The sequence below is a fragment of the Dipodomys spectabilis genome, unplaced genomic scaffold, assembly GCF_019054845.1.
Source record: "Dipodomys spectabilis isolate Male_0828 unplaced genomic scaffold, ASM1905484v1 ptg000091l, whole genome shotgun sequence".
Taxonomy (NCBI): domain Eukaryota; kingdom Metazoa; phylum Chordata; class Mammalia; order Rodentia; family Heteromyidae; genus Dipodomys; species Dipodomys spectabilis.
Window position 1 is genome coordinate 1995390 of NW_024870768.1, and position 18161 is coordinate 2013550.

General features: G+C 38.3%; 1 protein-coding gene across 9 annotated transcripts in view; it reads left to right on the forward strand.

Annotated features, from left to right (window-relative positions):
• Positions 1-18161, forward strand: part of Huwe1 (HECT, UBA and WWE domain containing E3 ubiquitin protein ligase 1) — a 169090-nt gene that overhangs the window by 80046 nt on the left and 70883 nt on the right. For all 9 annotated transcript variants that reach the window (XM_042684866.1, XM_042684873.1, XM_042684865.1 and 6 more), the window contains 6 exons: positions 6454-6511; positions 7746-7922; positions 12163-12408; positions 13874-14007; positions 14417-14511; positions 17420-17611. In XM_042684866.1, the coding sequence (XP_042540800.1) occupies positions 6454-6511; positions 7746-7922; positions 12163-12408; positions 13874-14007; positions 14417-14511; positions 17420-17611 (902 nt within the window). The remainder of the gene's footprint in view (positions 1-6453; positions 6512-7745; positions 7923-12162; positions 12409-13873; positions 14008-14416; positions 14512-17419; positions 17612-18161) is intronic.

Here is an 18161-nt window from a genome sequence, read left to right on the forward strand (position 1 = left end):
AATTTCCTTATTTGTATTAGTGGTTTGGACCATTTATTTTTAGTTTCTCCTCTACCTAAAAATTTAACATGCCTAATATTCAAGCTATTTGTAACTTCAAATTTTCTCAGCAGCATTCAGTTCTTTAGTCTCTTCTTTTCTTACCATATCACCTATCATTGTGTATTATCCACTTTTGCTTCCATTCCCAACTTATCTACTTCATTTCTATCTACCAAATCACTGTGAGGTTTGCCCAAATATATTAGTGTTGACTTTTTTTTTTTAATTTTTTGGGGTTTGGTCATGGGGCCTGAACTCTGGGCTTGGGCGCTGTCCCTCAGCTCTTCAGCTCAAGGCTAGGGCTCTACCACTTGAGACACAATGCCACTTCTGGCTTTTTTCTTTTTGCTTATGTGGTGCTGAGGAATCCAGTCCAGGGCCTCATATATGCAAGGCAAGCACTCTACCACTGAGCCACCTTCCCAGCCCATATATATTAGTCTTAAAAACTGTTTTTGTTATTATAAAAGTGATGTATAGAGGGGTTATAGTTACTCATTCTTTTCCTTTATTTATTTTTTTGCCTGTCCTGGGTCTGGAACTCTGGGCCTGGGCACTGACCCTGAGCCTTTTTGTATTCAAGGTTAGCACTATATAACTTGAGCCACAATGCCACTTCCAGCTTTTTCTGCATAGTTTATTGGAGATTATACTCTCTTGGACTTTTCTGCCTGCGCTGGCTTGGAATGGTGGATCTCCTCAGCCTCCAGTGTAGCTAGGATTACATACAGGTACCCACCCAAATATATTATTCCTAAAGGACTTTTTTCTATATATTTCCAAATGGGAAGTGACTCTTAAGTTCCTCTTGAAGTTTTGTATGCTAATGGCATTCTTCACTCATCCTAATCAATTTAAGAAAGAGATCTGTCCAGTCTGTTCTGGTGGCTCACGCCTGTAATCCTAGCTACTCTAGAGGCTGATAATTGCAGTTCAAAGTCAGCCCAGGCCGGAAAGGCTGGGAGACTCTTATCTCCAATTAACCACTCAAAAATGGGAAGTGGTGCTGTTGCTCAAGGGGTAGAGCACCTCCCTTGGGCTGAAGAGCTGAGATACAGTGTCCAGGCTGAGTTCAAGCCCCACAACTGACCAAAAAAAGAGATTCTAATAATGCTCTGTTGGTTATTCAGATAAGATTACTCTATAGTGTTTCTTTCTATACTACATGGCTTGGTAGTTCATTGCTATATTAACTTATTCAAAATATTTATCTTTTTTTGCCTCCCCTCTTTTCACCCCCCCCCCCCCCCTTCACTCCCCTTCTAGAAGTTTTAAAGCCATGGACTTGTACCTGCTACATAAGTGCTCTACCATTTGAACTGCATGCCCAGCCTTTTTTTATTTTTTTATTTTTTTTATTTTGTGGCTTGAAATCTTGGCCTGGGTGCTGATTCTGAGCTTTTGTGCTCAAAGCTAGCACTCTACCACTTGAGCCCCATAACTCCACCTGTAAGGTTTTTTGGGGTGGTTAATTGATGATGAGTCTCACAGACTTTCTTGCTCAGGGCTGGCTTCAAACTGTGGTTCTCAGATCTCAGCCTTCTGAGTAACTAGGGTTACAGCCAATGAGCACCCAGCTTCTATTTTATTTTTGTGATATGAATTCACTACTATTTTCTGCCTGGGCTGGCCAGGAACTTGAAAGCCTTCACTTACTGAATAAGATTACACATACATGCCACTATACTTGACTGTTTCACAAATTTCAACATTTTATATCCTTGTTCACTTCTGCCGTCTTTAAAGGCGGGGAAGGAATCCCAATCACTAAGTGCATTGTTTTTGCTGGAGTGAAAAGCAAGGAAACTATCTAAACTCAAGCTTCATCATGAAATCCATATATACATTAGAAGGTGGATGGTTCTTTTTTTAATCTCATTAACCTACATGCTTAGGATAGAAATTTTTGTGTACTCACTATAGATAAAGAGGTTTAGAAATGGGTTTGTCTCCCCTCCCTTTATCTTCATGTTCTGGTTTCAGACTTTTAAAATGGGGTAACAAATTCCTTTTTCATGCCCCCAACCCTTTCCTATGCTGTATACATATATTCATATGCCATGCTTTTTCTCCAGTTTTTGTAAGGGAGTGTCATGTTGATGTTTCAATCCAGGACCTTGTGTGGCAGGTTCTTTTTATTTTCTGGTTATTTTTGAGTCTTCCCTTCTTGTACATAGATTGAGCAGAAGTGATAGTCACATGTTTAAGATCCCAACTCTTTGGTTGAAAAAGTGTCTGGACTTTTTCTTCCCTGCTTGGCCTTGAAATATGATCCTCTTAATCTCAGCCTCTCAAATAGCTAGGATTACAGGCATGGACTATAGGCACTTAAATTCAGATGTCTCCCCTTCCCCCCTTGTTTGTTTGTGTCCCTACTGAAGCATGAATTCAGGGCCTCATGCTCTCCCTGCTTGATCCAACTGGCACTTTATCACTTGAGCCACATCTTCAGCACTCCCTTTTTGTGTGTGTGTGTGTGTGTGTGTGTGTGTGTGTGTGTATTTGTGTTTCCATGTGTCTATCCTGGGGCTTGAACTCAGGGCCTGGGCACTGTCCCTTGCTTTTATGCTTAAGGATAGCTAGCACTCTACCACCTGAGCCACTCTATCACGTCTGTTTTTTTCCAATAAGTCACAGGGACTTTTATGCCCAGGGCTGACTTTGAGCCACAATCTGTAGACATCAGCCTCCTGGGTGGCTAGGATTACAGGTGTGAGCTACTAGCACCTGGCTCCCTGAGCTTTTATGATCAAAGTTAGTGCTTTGTCACTTGAACCACAGCTCTACTTTGGGCTTTTTGGTGGTTAGTTGGAGATAGAGAGTCCTGTAGATTTTGGCTGGCTGGGCTGGCGCAAACCATGATCCTCAGCCTTCTGAGTAGCTGGGGTTACAAGCATGAGCCATTGGCATTTGGCTTTGCATTAATTTTTTTCTTAAAGTATAATTCCCATACGGTAAACTGCATATTTAAAATTTTCAGTTACCGTTTTGCCCACCATTGATCTTTCACTGTAGATTAATTTTACATATTCAAGAACATTCTGTAAATATAATCATATAAATGGAATTTTACTTATGTTTTTGATCTGTATACTTTGTTTATTGGATTTTTTGTTTATGCTTTTGAGATTCATATTGAATATCAGTATTTAATTACTAAGTGATCTAATTTATGAATATGAAATAGTGTTTATTCTTCCAATTGGAGTTGGCTTTTCTGGTTTTTTCCCCCACAAACCAGCAGCTATTAATTATTTTGAATTTAGTGTTTATATGTGAGTTTTGAGTAATATATATATATATATTTTGTGCTGTTCCTGGTGCTTGAACTCAGGACTGAGCGTTGTCCCTGAGTTTCTTTTAAAAGTTCAAGGTTATTGTTCTACCTCTTGAATCACAGCTCCATTTCTGACTTTTTTGCTGTTTAGTTGGAGAACTTGAATCTCATGGACTTTCCTACCCAGGCTGGCTTCGAACCACAATGCTCAGATCTGTCTTCTAAGTGGCTAGGGTTACAGGCATGGTTCATTGTTTCCTGACTTGAGTTACTTGGTTTTATAAGCTAAGGATCTGATATATGGAAACTTAGACAATATAGTCTACCTAAATACTTGGGCTGTTTTTCTACATTAGGAGCATTTATTATAAGTAGTTCTCTTTTGAGACAGAGTCTTGTTATGTATCATAAGACATCCTAGAACTTTGTTATGTAATTCACTCTGACCTCAGTCTTGGGATCCACTTGCTCTACTCTCCTTAGTTCTAGGGGTTACAGTTGTGAGCCACCACAAATTGACAGTGTAAATGGTTTTAAATATTTGTCTTTGGGTTTCTTTTGCCTTCTAAAATCTGATGTAGCTGAAAATAGATATACTTAGCAGTAAGTAATCAGGGTTTCTCATTAGGGCATCAGAAGTTCATTTTATGTTTGTTTGCATTCAGTGTGCCAAGCTTATAACTTGTTTCTTGAAAGAAATGGGTTGTGTAAGTCCTTGTGGTCTTTGGAATTGAACAGTAGTTCAGTTGTCTGGTCTTTTAAGGCAATGGGTACAGAGAAGCATTTGTTCCCTGAAACGTGAGCCATTAGTAGGGTTCCTTTTGGAAGAGCAGAGAAAAAAGGTAAAACTGATCAGAATTTGGGAACTTGTATGTTTTGGAAAAGAGAGCAAGGCAAGAAGTTTTTCATATAACAGTTATATTAGATTGCTTCATTCACCACTATAATGCAGTCTTTTACTCTGTGTGTGTGTGTGTGTGCATGTGTGCTGGTCCTGAGGCTTGTCCCTGACCTAGTGCTCTACCACTTGAGCCGTAGCTCTATTTCTGGCTTTTTTGTATAGTTAACATGAGATAGGTGTCTCAAAGCTGGGACTGACTAAGATTACACCAGCAACAACCCTCTTTTATTGTTTTTAATGTGAACACATTATTTTAAAGACTTGAATGACTTCTTGAGGCCAACTGGTAGGTGGAATTCTTTTGAAGATAGTAAGTTCATCATTTCTAGTATTACTACATGACTTCTTGGGCCTCATAGCCGAAGATGAAGGTAGGAGAGGAAGAAAAGTAGTTACTTGACTATAAGTTTGTTCCTGTGGTTATATTAAGAGCCACTATTTGGTTTGCCTTTCCTCTTGTTCTTCCAGTCAACTTCCATCTAGCAATGAAGGGAGCATCTGCGGCCCATTTCATTACATCACCTAGGCTCTGCACCATATTTGACTTCTGCCAAGGGGTGGGTATCTCATTGGATTTCAGCCTCAGCTGCATTTATTAGTTACAGGCGTCGATCTGTGGTGTATTTGAGGCAAAGTTGGAATGGAGGGTTGGTGTTAGATGCTGCATAATTCTGAGGAAATATATTATGGTTAAATGGAAAAGTTTGTAGTGTCATGAAATCTTTGTAATTGTGGCTTATAGAGCTCCTCCATTTGTATAGTGTTCAAAGATTTTTCATTAAGGATATTCATAGCATCTCTTCCCCTAAAAGCCAGCTTTGGGCATTTTATCATTGAAACGATTCATTATGCCTCTCCATTCTCTTTCCTTTTTTTTATTGGCTTATATCAATTATATTCTGAGGAGGGGTGTATTATTATATCTCCACACTGTTTACACTGTATTCCACTCAATCTCACCCACTCTGTATTTTCATTTTGTTGTACTATGAGATGAGAACTATTACTTGTCAACTTTTCTTCCATTACTTTTTACTTAAGTCTGTTTCCCCAAAGGATTAAGGATAAGGCTTCCTTCTAGTACATGTTCCTGAAACAATAGTCCAGTCAGTAAAGCATGCCTTAAGAGTTCAAATGTAATTCTGTAAACCTGCCCCAATCTTTTTAACAGTGATTACTTTTAGGCTGGTCCTGGGGTAGAGCCTCAAACCTGTTAAACTTCAGTAAAACCTTGTGCAAGGGTAAAATTCTTACCCAAGGGACAACATACTTTCAGATTATTAAAACTGTATTCCTACCTAATAAAATTTCCTGTTATGAAAATAAAAATCTGTTCCTAGAGTCTATTTCTAAAATACTTCATTCTTTCCTGGAGCTTATCTTCCCAGTACATTTTTGTACCTCAAAGATACAAGATAGAAAGAAAACAAGATTTCATTTAAGTATACTATTTAAGTGTCCTTCCCCCATCCTGCCATTACTTTGATGGCAAAAAACCAAGTTACAGCTTTTAATCTAAGACTGCATTTTCTGCAGCTACAGCATTATTATAACCTCTTATTCCTATTCCCCTCATGGATTGAAGCATCTAAAAATGCAGAAGAAATGATGTTGTTAGGCTGCAAGTATAGATTGTTAGGGAAGGAGGTCTGGAGCAAATCTTTCACCTTTTATCAGCATTGACTATTTAGCATAATTTATCAACCTATGCATGTATTTGAACAAAATTAATTTCTCTTCCTGTTATCTGTAACTAAACTTGATACAACATAAAGTGTTTTGAGTTTGTTTTACTAGATCCTTTTTGTTGAAGTTACTAATACTTAATTTTTAATATGCATTCCTCTAATGGTAGTTTTCCTATTCTTAGATGATAATGTCACTTGTGATATGTAAAAATCCTGTACTTTAAAAAAATTTTTATTATAAAGGTATGTTCAGAAGGTGTTACTGTTACGTAAAAGAGTACATCTCTTTTTGGACAGTGTCACTCCTTTCCTTGTACTCTCCTAGTTAAATCCTGTACTTTTAAAGGCTTGGTTTTCCCCCTTTCTTTCAATTCTATTCAGGCTAGGTTCAAGATAAATTTCAACTATTTTCTCCATGTGGTATGAGTCTAAAACTTGGAGTCTTATAAAAAGGCCTATATTCTTACTATATCCATTTCCTCACTTTTTTCTCTTGCACTGGTATTGTGAATTTCTGTGTAACTCACTCTTTTCTCCCTTAACAGGGTTGTTGGTACAGAGGAACGTATTCCTATTCCCCTCATGGATTACATCCTTAATGTGGTAAGATTCATTGTAGGGCAAATTAAATAAACGTGTATGTTTCCCTAGAACAGGTGTGGGATCATCAAAGAATTCAATAGTTTTCTATTTTGTCCCTTAAAATCCAGAGGGGAATGATTTACAAATCTGGAAACTTATGTTTTTATTCTAGTAGACTAGTTTCTTTTAAAAAAAATTACCCTGATCCCCAGCCTAGTTTGATTCTCCATTTTCTGTTCATTTTCTGTTCATTCTCTGCCCATTGGAATCCAAAAGGACATAGAGTGGGCTTTCTTAATACCATTATTCCTTTATTACATGTTCTGAATGTATACAGCATATATTTTTTCTCATTAACTTCTCTCTTTCCCAGTCAATGTGTCCTTTTCTTTTAGCTTCCTAAGTATATTACAGGAAAATGCAAAGTATTTGAACTTTTCTAGAATTATTTAGCAATAAGGAAAAACCCAATTAACATTATTCTAGGATATCAAGCACTTTCAACACTCCTAGAGACGTTTCTTTTGTGCCTATGTGTTGTTGCCCACATTTTTCTTTCTTTTAAAATGATTGCTTTGTTTGCTTCAAACCACTCTTTCAGGGGGAAGTAGCTATGGTATACGCGGAGGCGTACATAACTAGTAAATAAGCAAAAATAAGAAATTTGGGTCTTGTTGTGGTGAATTTTGACTGTAATCCTAGCTTCTATGAAGACAAAGATCAGGAGGATCACAGTTCAAGGACATACTAGACAAAATGTTAATGACACTTCCATCCCAGCAAACATGCTGGGCATGCACGGTGTGCAAATCTGTGATCCCAGCTACAAGGACACATAGGTAAAATGCAGTTCATAACTGGTCTAGGAAAAATGAACGCTCTGAAAATAGTAAAAAAAGGGCTGGGGAGTGGCTCAAGTGATAGAGTGCCTTCCTGGCAAATGCAAGGCCCTGACTCAAACCCCAGTGTCACCAAGAAGTGGGAGTAGGAGTAGTCCTGAATCTGATTTATTGTGTGGCTCTGAGCTATACTTCACTTTCCTCTAAAATTATATCCTGGTATAGTTGAAATGGTAGACGGGAAGAAGTTCTAATTCTTAATTTCTTGGTGGTTTAGGCTATGTACTATGCATCTATCACCGTTTAGTATAAGTTTTGGTATTTTAGAAAACATGATATTGTGACCATCTTAACTGTCCTTTTAGTCCAAGTGGAGCCCTCTGACTTTTTCTTAAAATATTTTTTTCATTACCTAGATGAAATTTGTGGAATCTATTCTGAGCAACAATACAACAGATGACCACTGTCAAGAATTTGTGAATCAGAAAGGTCTCTTGCCTTTGGTTACCATTTTGGGTCTTCCCAACCTGCCTATTGACTTTCCTACATCTGCTGCCTGTCAAGCTGTTGCAGGTGTCTGCAAATCCATTTTGGTAAGAAGCATATGGCCAAAATATTAATATTCATATATGTACAATATATGTCACATTATTTCTCATTGAAAAATGAAAGGGTTTTTTTTTTAATTGTTGTTGTTACTGTTCCATGTTTAGTATATAGATCTAATACCATTTTGCTTTCTCCATAGGAGGAGAAAACATACTTTTTTTGTGGGTTATAGGGCTTGAAATCTAGGCCTGGGTGCTGTCCCAGAGCTCTTCAGCTCAAGGCAAGCGCTCTACATATTAGCCACAGTACTACTTCTGGTTTTCTGGTGGTTAATTGGAGATGAGAGTGTCAGGGACTTTCCTGCCCAGGCTGGCTTTGAACCACAATCCTCAGATCTCAGCCTCCTGAGTAGCTAGGATTACAGGCATGAGACACTAGCACTGAACAAGAAAGCATACTTCTAATAATGATTTCAGTAGTATGTCATTCTGCTTTGTTATTCCTTTCCTAACATGTTCTACTATATTAAGTAACATGTTTTTCCTCTATCTTTGTTTTAGGCATGAGTTTTCAGTATAGTTGACCTATAGTGCATTGCTTAAATTTGGCCAAAAACAGGAGTCCTTTATTTTGTTTTTGATAATAACAAACTACATATAGTAGGAAATTTACCATCTTATCCCTGTGCAAGTATAAATTTCAGTGTTATCCACTTTGTGGTGTAACGATTCCCTGAAAATACTTCATCTAAACTGAAACTACTATTCACTGATACAACTACTATTCATTGATCCTTTTCCCCAGCGCTGGGTGCAGCTACCATTCTTTTTGTTACTAAATTTGAGTTATTCTAGTTATATCATGTAAATGAAATGGTATGACGTATGAGATTTTTCTATTCACTTCAGAGGTTATTCTTTTGGTAACATGTTAGATGTTTCTTTTAAGGCTAAGTTATATTTTAATAATGAGTATACCACATTTTATTTATCCATTAATTTGTCAATGTACCCTTACAATTGTTTTTATCGTTTGGCTATGGTGAATATAAATCTCCTGGGAAATTGACTTCACAAATATGTCTTCAAGGCTCTGCTTTTAATTCTTATGGATATATATGAAACTAGAAATGAAATATCTGGAATAAATTTTATTTCATGTTTAATATTTTGATGAAACTTCATACTGCTATTCTGCACAAACTGCATCATTTTCTATTCTTGCCAACAGTATCCAAGAATTCAAATTGAAATTCATTTGACCCTATTCCTGTTTTCTGGTTTTTTTGTTTTTTGTTTTTTGTGGGTTTTTTTTGTACAATAGCCTTCCTAATGAATATGCAGTGGTATGTTACTTGCATTTTGACTTTTATTTCCTTGGTGGTTAGTGATGTGAAGTATTTTCATGTGCTCGCTTGTTGCCCATGTATGTATCTTTGGAGAAGTGACTTTACATCCTTTGCTGTTTTTATTCAGGTTTTGTTGTGTTCTTGGAACTCTTTGTGTATATTGAATATTAATCCTTTAGTAGGTAAATGATTTGCAGATATTTGCATTCTGCAATTTGCCTTTACATTCTGTTGAAATTGTCCTTTGCCAAACAAATTTTTTGGTGTTAACATGTAGTTTTGGTTTTGTATGTAAAATATTGTTGCTTAAATTAGTGTCATGAAGCTTTACCACTATGATTTATTTTAGGAGTTTTATCATTTGGTTTACTTTTATTTATTTTTTTATTTTTTTATTTTTCTTTTGTCAGTTGTGGGGGCCTCAATTCTGGGCCTGGGCGCTGTCCCTCAGCTCTTCAGCTGTAGACTAGCACTCTACCACTTGAGCTTCAGCCCCACTTCCAGCTTTTTCTGCTCATGTGGTGCTGAGGAATCGAACCAAGGGCCTCATGCATGCAAAGCATGCACTCTACCACTGAGCAACCTTCCCAGCCCCATTTGGTTTACTTTTATGCAGTATAAAGAAACATTCAGTTTCATTCTTTTATTTATGAATGTCTAGATTTTGCATCATTATTTATTGAAAAGAATGTCCTTTCTCTATTTAAATTATCTTGTTATCATTGTGAAAAGTATTTTGACTATAAATGTAAAGTTTTGTTTCTGAGTGCTATCCTATTCTGTAAATTTTTTTTTTTGGCGGGGGGGGGGGGGGGGGGTGGTCCGGTCATGGTGCCTGAGCTCTGGGCCTGGGTGCTGTCCCTCAGCTCTTCAGCTCAAGGCTAGCACTCTACCACTTGAGCCATAGCGCCACTTCCAGCTTTTATCTTTTTGCTTATGTGGTGCTGAGGAATCGAACGCAGGGCCTCATGCGTGCAAGGCAAGCGCTCTACCACTGAGCCACCTTCCCAGCCCTATTCTGTAAATCTTCTATGCCAGGTTTTCAGTTTTTTTTGTTTGTTTTTTTGTTTTTTTTGCTTATGTGGTGCTGAGGAATCGAACCCAGGGCGTCAGGAATGCAGGGCAAGCGCTCTACCACTGAGCCACCTTCCCAGCCCCTGGGTTTTCAGTTTTAAAATATCATTTTATGTTTATGGAAAGGTTGGAAACTGGGAAATTTGAGTTGTCAATTTGATCCCTTTATCCTCCCACACAGTTGATTAGGGGTATGTGGGACCTCTTAAGAATGTGTATGAATTTTAGAGAATTTTTTTTCCGGTCATGGGGCTTGAACTCGGCCTGGGCACTGTCCCTGTGCTCTTCAGCACAAGGGGAACACTCTACCGCTTGAGCCACAGTGCCACATCTGGTTTTCTGGTGGTTCATTGGAGATAAGTGTCTCATAGACTTTCCTGCCCAGGCTGGCTTTGAACCTCAGTCCTTAGTTCTCAGTCTCCTGAGTAGCCAGGATTACAGGGGTGAGCACCTGGCTGAATTTTAGAGAATTTTCCCCCAGTCTTGTGGCTTGAACTCTGGGTCTAGGCATGTCCCTGAGCCGTTTGCTCAAAGCTGGTGCTCTGTACTTTGAGCCGTAGTGATAATTTTGGCTTTTTCTGTGATTAATTGAAGCTAGAGTCTCACAGACTTTACTGTCTGGGCTGCCTTTGAACCACAATCCTGAGATCTCAGCCTCCTGAGTAGCTAGGATTACAGGCATGAGCCACTGGTACCCAGCTGAGAAATCTCCCTCCCTTCCTCCCACTCTGTCTCTCCCTCTCCCTCTCCCCCCCTTCTCTCTTTTGTCGGTCGGGGGCTTGAACTCTGGGCTTGGGCGCTGTCCCTGCGCTCTTCAACTCAAGGTGAGCGCTCTACCGCTTGAGCCACAGTGCCACTTCTGATTTTCCAGTGGTTTATTGGAGTTAAGAATCTCATCGACTTTCCTGCCTGGGCTGGCTTTGAGCCCCAATCCTCAGATCTCAGCCTTTTTAGTAGCTAGGATTACATGCATAAGCCATCAGCTCCCGGCTTCTTTCCTTTCCCTTTCCCCTTCCCTTTCCCTTTCCGCCGGTCCTGGGGCTTGAACTCAAGGCCTAGATGCTGTCTCTGAGCTGCTTTTGCTCAAGGCTGGCAATCTACCACTTGAGTCACCTTCCCAACACCATCTTTTTTATTTCTGTACTCTCATCTTCCATAAAATTTTGGGGGTTTGATAATAAATACATTAAATCTTGAACCTCCTTTCTTAGGTGTTTGTGCAGTGATAATTTCTGCCAAAAATGGAAATTCTCGTTGCTTATAAACTTTTAGCTATTTTTTTTTAATATTAACTCATTTTTGTTTTACTCATTGCAAATGTTCAGTGCAGTTTGTAAGCGAGTAAGGGAAAGACATGGGCATGTTTACCTCTAAAATACTCTGATGGGAAGCCATTAAAAAGCACATAATTTCCCCATCATTGTAGTGTTTTATTGTCACATAATTATCCAGCCTCAAGAAGAAATACATAATCTTTCCGTTTAAATCATCTCTTGTAATTACCTTTCTTCAGGAAGAAAATAACATTGTGATGGTTATTTGCTTCCATACTTTAGAACCTTTCTTAACATTACTCTTTGTTGAGCAAAATTTATAATTAATATATCATATTACTGTCACATTCTTGTTTGGCCCTCACAAGATTTTTAATGTTATGAATGTAGTATGTTGCTGTAGCAAAAAGCATTGAGGTGTAATGTACTTGGGTTCATATTTTGTTTCTGCCATTTGAAAGGTGAGAAATATGGTTATGTCTGCAATTTGGGAGATTTTACTTAATAGTCATCCCATTTTGACCATGAAATTCATAATCCATAATGAAATTCACTATATATTGATATTATTTATTATTCTTGTTTCAGACACTATCACATGAACCCAAAGTCCTTCAGGAAGGGCTCCTCCAATTGGACTCCATCCTTTCCTCCTTGGAACCCTTACACCGCCCCATTGAATCCCCTGGTGGCTCCGTATTGTTACGAGAACTGGCATGTGCTGGCAATGTTGCTGATGCTACACTCTCAGCTCAGGCCACACCTCTCCTGCATGCACTCACTGCTGCTCATGCTTATATCATGATGTTTGTTCATACTTGCAGAGTTGGACAGGTAAGTTGGCTATTTGGACCAAATACCTTGGTTTCAAAATAATGAAATGCCTAGAGCATACACCTGGTTGTTTCTGGGCAGCTCAAAAAAGTTCTATTTATCATGTAAATTGGACCCTCTTCAAAGATAGGCATAGATTTTGTCAGTGTCATCAATAGAGGCTCACTAGGATTTGTGCTCACCCCGTTTTATCAATGCAAACCACAATTTGATATCCATCAGATTTTGTAATCTCTAGTCTTTCTACAAGGTCATGTGCACATGATAATGAGTTGCCATAGGACATTTCATCACAGAACTGTAAATCAGTCATAATTAGCAGATTTTTAAGTATGTCTAATTTTCAAACCCTATATTTCTCTGTGTTTCATGAAGAAAGCATTTTGGGGCCATGGTTTAATCAGTGTAGTGTTTTCCTAGCTGAATAAGATTAAGGAACTCGGTGTATATGCTCAGTTTCATTACCTTTATTTCTTGAGTAATTGATTCTAAAGGTATTCCAGCTCATCAGCTTGTATTGAACAATATGTGTATTCTTTTCTAGTTAATGGATCAGTCAGATCAGAAGTCAAAAAGACAGTGATAAACTGGAGGATTAAATTATATAATAATGCTTGGGTATTTATAATTAGGGCTATACCTTTCTGAAACAAGTGGAGCAAAATACTATTTGTATCACAACCCCAAATTTTAGAATATAGTAGTTAATGAACGAGGAATACTGTTTTCTTTGAGAAAGTCAGTGACCTGTGATATCTATCTGAAAATGTTACAAAATGCAGTAAGAAATAGGCATGGTGGTTACTTAAGCTTATAAGCATAGCTACACAGAAAGCAGAAATTGGAAGGATTTTATTTCAGGGCCAAGAAGTGCCCAGCTGTCTGTCATACAGACTACTCAGGAAATACCAATAGATCTTGCTCTAGAATTTTTGCCTGACTTCTGCAGGCAAAATTGGGACACATTATTGAATTTTTTTTATTGGTTTAGGCTGTAGAACCACCTCCCTAGCAAATGCAGTACACTAGTACTCTCCTCTTCTCCCTGAACATGTATTAATAATGAGGAGGCCCATTAGACTCTTGTAAGTATTCTAAGACAATTATCTTTTGGTGCTATGATCTTAACTGTGGACAACTCTGTAAGAATAAAATACTATCCCTTATCATTCTGAAAACACCTCAAAATTTATTAAAGCGTGTCTGCCAGTACTAAGGTTTTACCTCAGGGCCTCGGAGCTGATCACTCTACCATCCACAACTCCACTTGGCAGCATTTTAGTGGTTAATGGGACATAAGATTCTCAAATTTTCTTGCCTAGACTATTTTTAAACATGGATCCTCAGACCTCAGCCTCCTGAATAGCTAAGATTACAAACTTGAACCACCAGTTCTTATTCAAAAAATTTTCATAGAACTTCGGAGAACACCTCAAATGTGAAATTCTTTCTTCTTTGATTGCAGAGTGAAATTCGTTCAATTTCCGTAAATCAGTGGGGCTCTCAGTTGGGTTTAAGTGTTCTCAGCAAGTTGAGCCAGCTATACTGTTCTCTAGTTTGGGAAAGCACTGTTCTTCTCTCTCTATGTACTCCAAACAGGTAAGAGAAATAATTTCTCTTAATGTCTCCATTTGCTTTTCTGGCAGAAATTTAGTAATCCTGGATAATTGTTTTGGTGAGGGGAATGTTAGGGCATAGTAGAGAGTTGGAGGTTTGTTCTTACAACTTAGTAATTGCTCTTAACCACCTTAGTGAATTAAGTGCCAAACTAACATACTGTTGCATCCTTGATTTGATAATCCCAGGCATGTTATATCAGCATAGTGTTTATAATTAGATGTTTGTACCAAAAAGTTATATAGAACTAAAAACTTGGTTAACTACTATCATAGGAATTATATTGACCATGTAAGTCAAACTATGCACAGTGTGAGGAGTGAGCCTTCAGGGAATTTTTGTTCTTGTAGTGGTGGTGTTATGTACTTTTACTTTTCTTTTTCTTTTTTAGTCTACCATCTGGGTGTGAATTTGGCCAGGCTGACATGCAGAAACTAGTTCCAAAGGATGAGAAGGCAGGTACGAGCCAGGGCGGAAAAAAATCAGGTAACTCTAAGAAACTAAAATTTGAGTCATTACTTGTTTTAAATGCTATCCCTGTGGCGCTACAGGCTTATTAGAATTTAGTAAGCTGTTCGCAATTAGTAGTCCTCAGTTTCACTGATTTCACTTAGTTATATTTATATTTTATAACCAGTTTCACTAGTTTCAGTTATTTTTGTCAGATCTACTTGGAAATATACATATAGTAAAATTTAGTATTTATATCAGAAAGCATAAGACACGTATTTCCATAACCAAATTTAATGTTTAGAATTTGTGATGATGATGCTTAAATCTTTCCCATATAAAGATTTAAGAATTGATCATTCTCTTTAGCTACTCATGCACAAATTTGAAAAATGAATGTTTGTTCATAGTATTATGTAAATATAAAATTGGTACCTAAATAATACTTGTCAAAAGGCCTGGTGTAATTTTGTTTTATAGTATGAAATCTCAATTTTTCTTTTCTCTTCTTTTTTTTTTTTTTTTTTTTTTGGGCGGGGGGTGGGGAGTTGCTTGTCCTCTGGTCCTGGGTACTGTCCTTGAGCTTCTTTTGTTCAAGGCTAGTACTCTACCACTTGAGCCACAGTGCCACTTCCAGCTTTTTCTGAGTAGTTTGTTGGAGGTGAGGAACTCATGGACTATCCTTTCTGGGCTGGCTTTGAACTGTGATCCTCAGATATCAGCCTCCTGAGTATCTAGGATTATAGGCATGAGCCACCAGCTTCCTGTTTGGGGTTTTTTTGGGTTCTTTTGACATTCTAAAATAACTATTTTGATCATCCTGGATTAAACAGTATGCTACTTTTGCAACCACAAGTTTATAGTATGAGAGCTTTTAAATAGCTCCTTGGGCTTTCTATGCATTTATTCTATACTCAACCCATACCTTTCTGCTATAATTTTGGCCTCATGGTTATATTTAGGGCCAGCCTGGACTCTACATACCTGGCATGATAGATGATTATTGCATCCAACTCATTTTTTAATTTTTTTTAATTGGATGAGATAAAGATTCCTCAGATTTTGGCCCAGTTTAGTCCCTAGAACCTCAGTTCTCCTGTTCTCTGCCTTCCAAATGTCCTGGATTATAGATGTCTACTTCACCCTCCTTTCCTTACTTTTTTTTTTTTTGCTGGTCCTGGGCTTGAACTTAGGGCCATGGTTCTTTCCCTGAGCCTCTCTATGCTCAAGGCTAGTGCTCTACCACTCGAACCACAGTGCCACTTTCAGGTTTTTCTGCTTATGTGGTACAGAGGAATTGAACCTAGGGCCTCATGCATGCTAAGCAAAGCACTCTACCACTAAGCCACATTGTCTGTCCCTCTATTTTTTTTTAGCATTTCTACTATAAAAGTCAGAATTATATGTTTGGATCAGTTCTGCTTTAGAATATATTATAAGGCTGGACATGAGGTTCAAGTGGTAGAGCACCAGTGTAGAAAATGTATTTATTATACTTGTACTAGTGATTCAACTCAGGGCCTGGCCTTTGGCTCTCCCTGAACTTTTAAGCTCTAGGCTAGTGCTCTGCGACTTAAGTCAAACCTTCAGTTTCAGCTTTTCGGGTGGTTAATAGGAGGAGAGTTTCACAGTTGCCTTACTAGTCTGGCTTCAAATTATGCATGGTTCTCAGATCTCAGCCTCCTGAGCAGCTAGGATTATAGGCATGACCCACTGGTGTCCAACTAGAAAATTTTATTTTTATGTAGCAATACAATTTCCAAAGTTCAATAAGCAGAAATCATTACACAATTCTTTCACACCAAAACAATAAGCCTAAAATGAATGCACACAATATTTCCAGAAATTTTTCTCCTGTGTTGTATTTCAGGGTTTAGTGAAAACTTAAGTATAAAAGCTCACACCAAGTAGATGTGAGCCACCAAATTCTAGGAAACAACTATTTGGTGTTAACAGTGTACCAATACCTTACATTTGTTGTCTTCACTCCTCAGAAAGCTTAAGATCTGAGGATCAGGGTATGAAGCCAGCAGGACCAGAGCAGAAAATTGTGTGAAACTCTTAACTTTCTTTTCTTTTCTTTTCTTTTTTTTTTCTTTTTTTGAACTCTGGGCCTGGGCACTGTCCCTCAGTTCTTCAGTTCAAAGCTAGCACTCTACCACTTGAGCCACAGCGCCACTTCCGGCTTTTTTCTTTTTGCTTATGTGGTGCTGAGGAATCGAACCCAGGGCCTCGAGCATGCAAGGCAAGTGCTCTACCACTGAGCCAACTTCCCAGCCCTTTTTTTTTTTTTCTTTTTGGTCCGGTCGTGGGGCCTGAACTCTGGGCCTGGGCGCTGTCCCTCAGCTCAAGGGTAGCACTCTACCACTGGAGCCACAGCACCACTTCCTCCTTTTATCTTTTTGCTTATGTGGTGCTGAGGAATCGAACCTAGGGCCTCAGGCATGCAAGGCAAGAGCTCTACCACTGAGCCACCTTCCCAGCCCACTCTTAACTTTCTTATCTACGATTAACCTTATCTCCTGTTATCTTGAGTGTGTGAGTCCTAGACACAAGTGAAAAAGCTTAGTGAAAGAAAACCTGAAGTCCTGAGTACAATCCCCAGTACTGGCATGGCACACTGCCCACCTGCAATATTTAGTCATATTCTATATTTAGTATCATCAGGTGTCATATGTGTTACAACCGATGTGAATGGTACTCCTTTGGGTTGAATAGTCATAGGCTTTTATTTGGAGATATCAACAATTAGTAGTGCTTCGAACAAACAACAAAACAAACATGGCTGTACAGTTTTTTGGTTGTGGTTTTTCTTTCTTCCAATTTAGAAAGACATTGGAATGTAAAGGCACCATATAGATAGCTCTTTCTTGGAACTTCAGAACAAGGAACTAGGTAAGTGCTGGCTCTGCATGGTTTTATTGCTGTCATCTTATATCTTCAGATGGGGAACAGGATGGAACAGCTGGAAGTATGGATGCTTCTACCCAGGGCTTATTGGAAGGCATTGGGCTAGATGGTGACACATTGGCTCCCATGGAAACAGATGAACCAACTACTTCAGACTCTAAGGGCAAATCTAAAATCACCCCAGCCATGGCTGCCAGAATTAAGCAAATCAAGCCTTTGTTGTCAGGTGAGTGATTCTCTACTTTCTATTCCCTTTTCTGGCTTTCAGAGCCTTTAACCAGTCTTCAAACAAATTGAGTTGGAAAGACTGTATTGTTTCATGGTTTAAACAAAAATCAAAAACAAAACTTCCTGTGACTCACTTCACATGTATTTTGTTGAGTCCTTACTATTTGACAGGCTCTGTACTAGCTGTTAGGGATACAGAAATGAGAGAATTCCTTCCTGAGAGCCATGTTACCTTCACTTCTTTAATTCCTTCCTTTATGCTCACTCATTGACTATTGCATTATGGCTTATGCTGCTACCATTCCATTTAATGCTAAATCCACTATATACTTCTTAGTTCCCTTTTACTTGTATGCAGCATGATAGATGATGTAACATCTTCTATTAAACAACTTTTCACTTTGCTTTTGTGTTACTAAACTGTCGTAATTAACTGGTTACTTTCCTAGATACTTTATCTGTGAATGTAGTGGGGCCAGTAACATAGCTTCATGCATGTTTTATTAAAGTTAATTTGGTTACTTTATGGAGACTATTCAGTGTTGGCA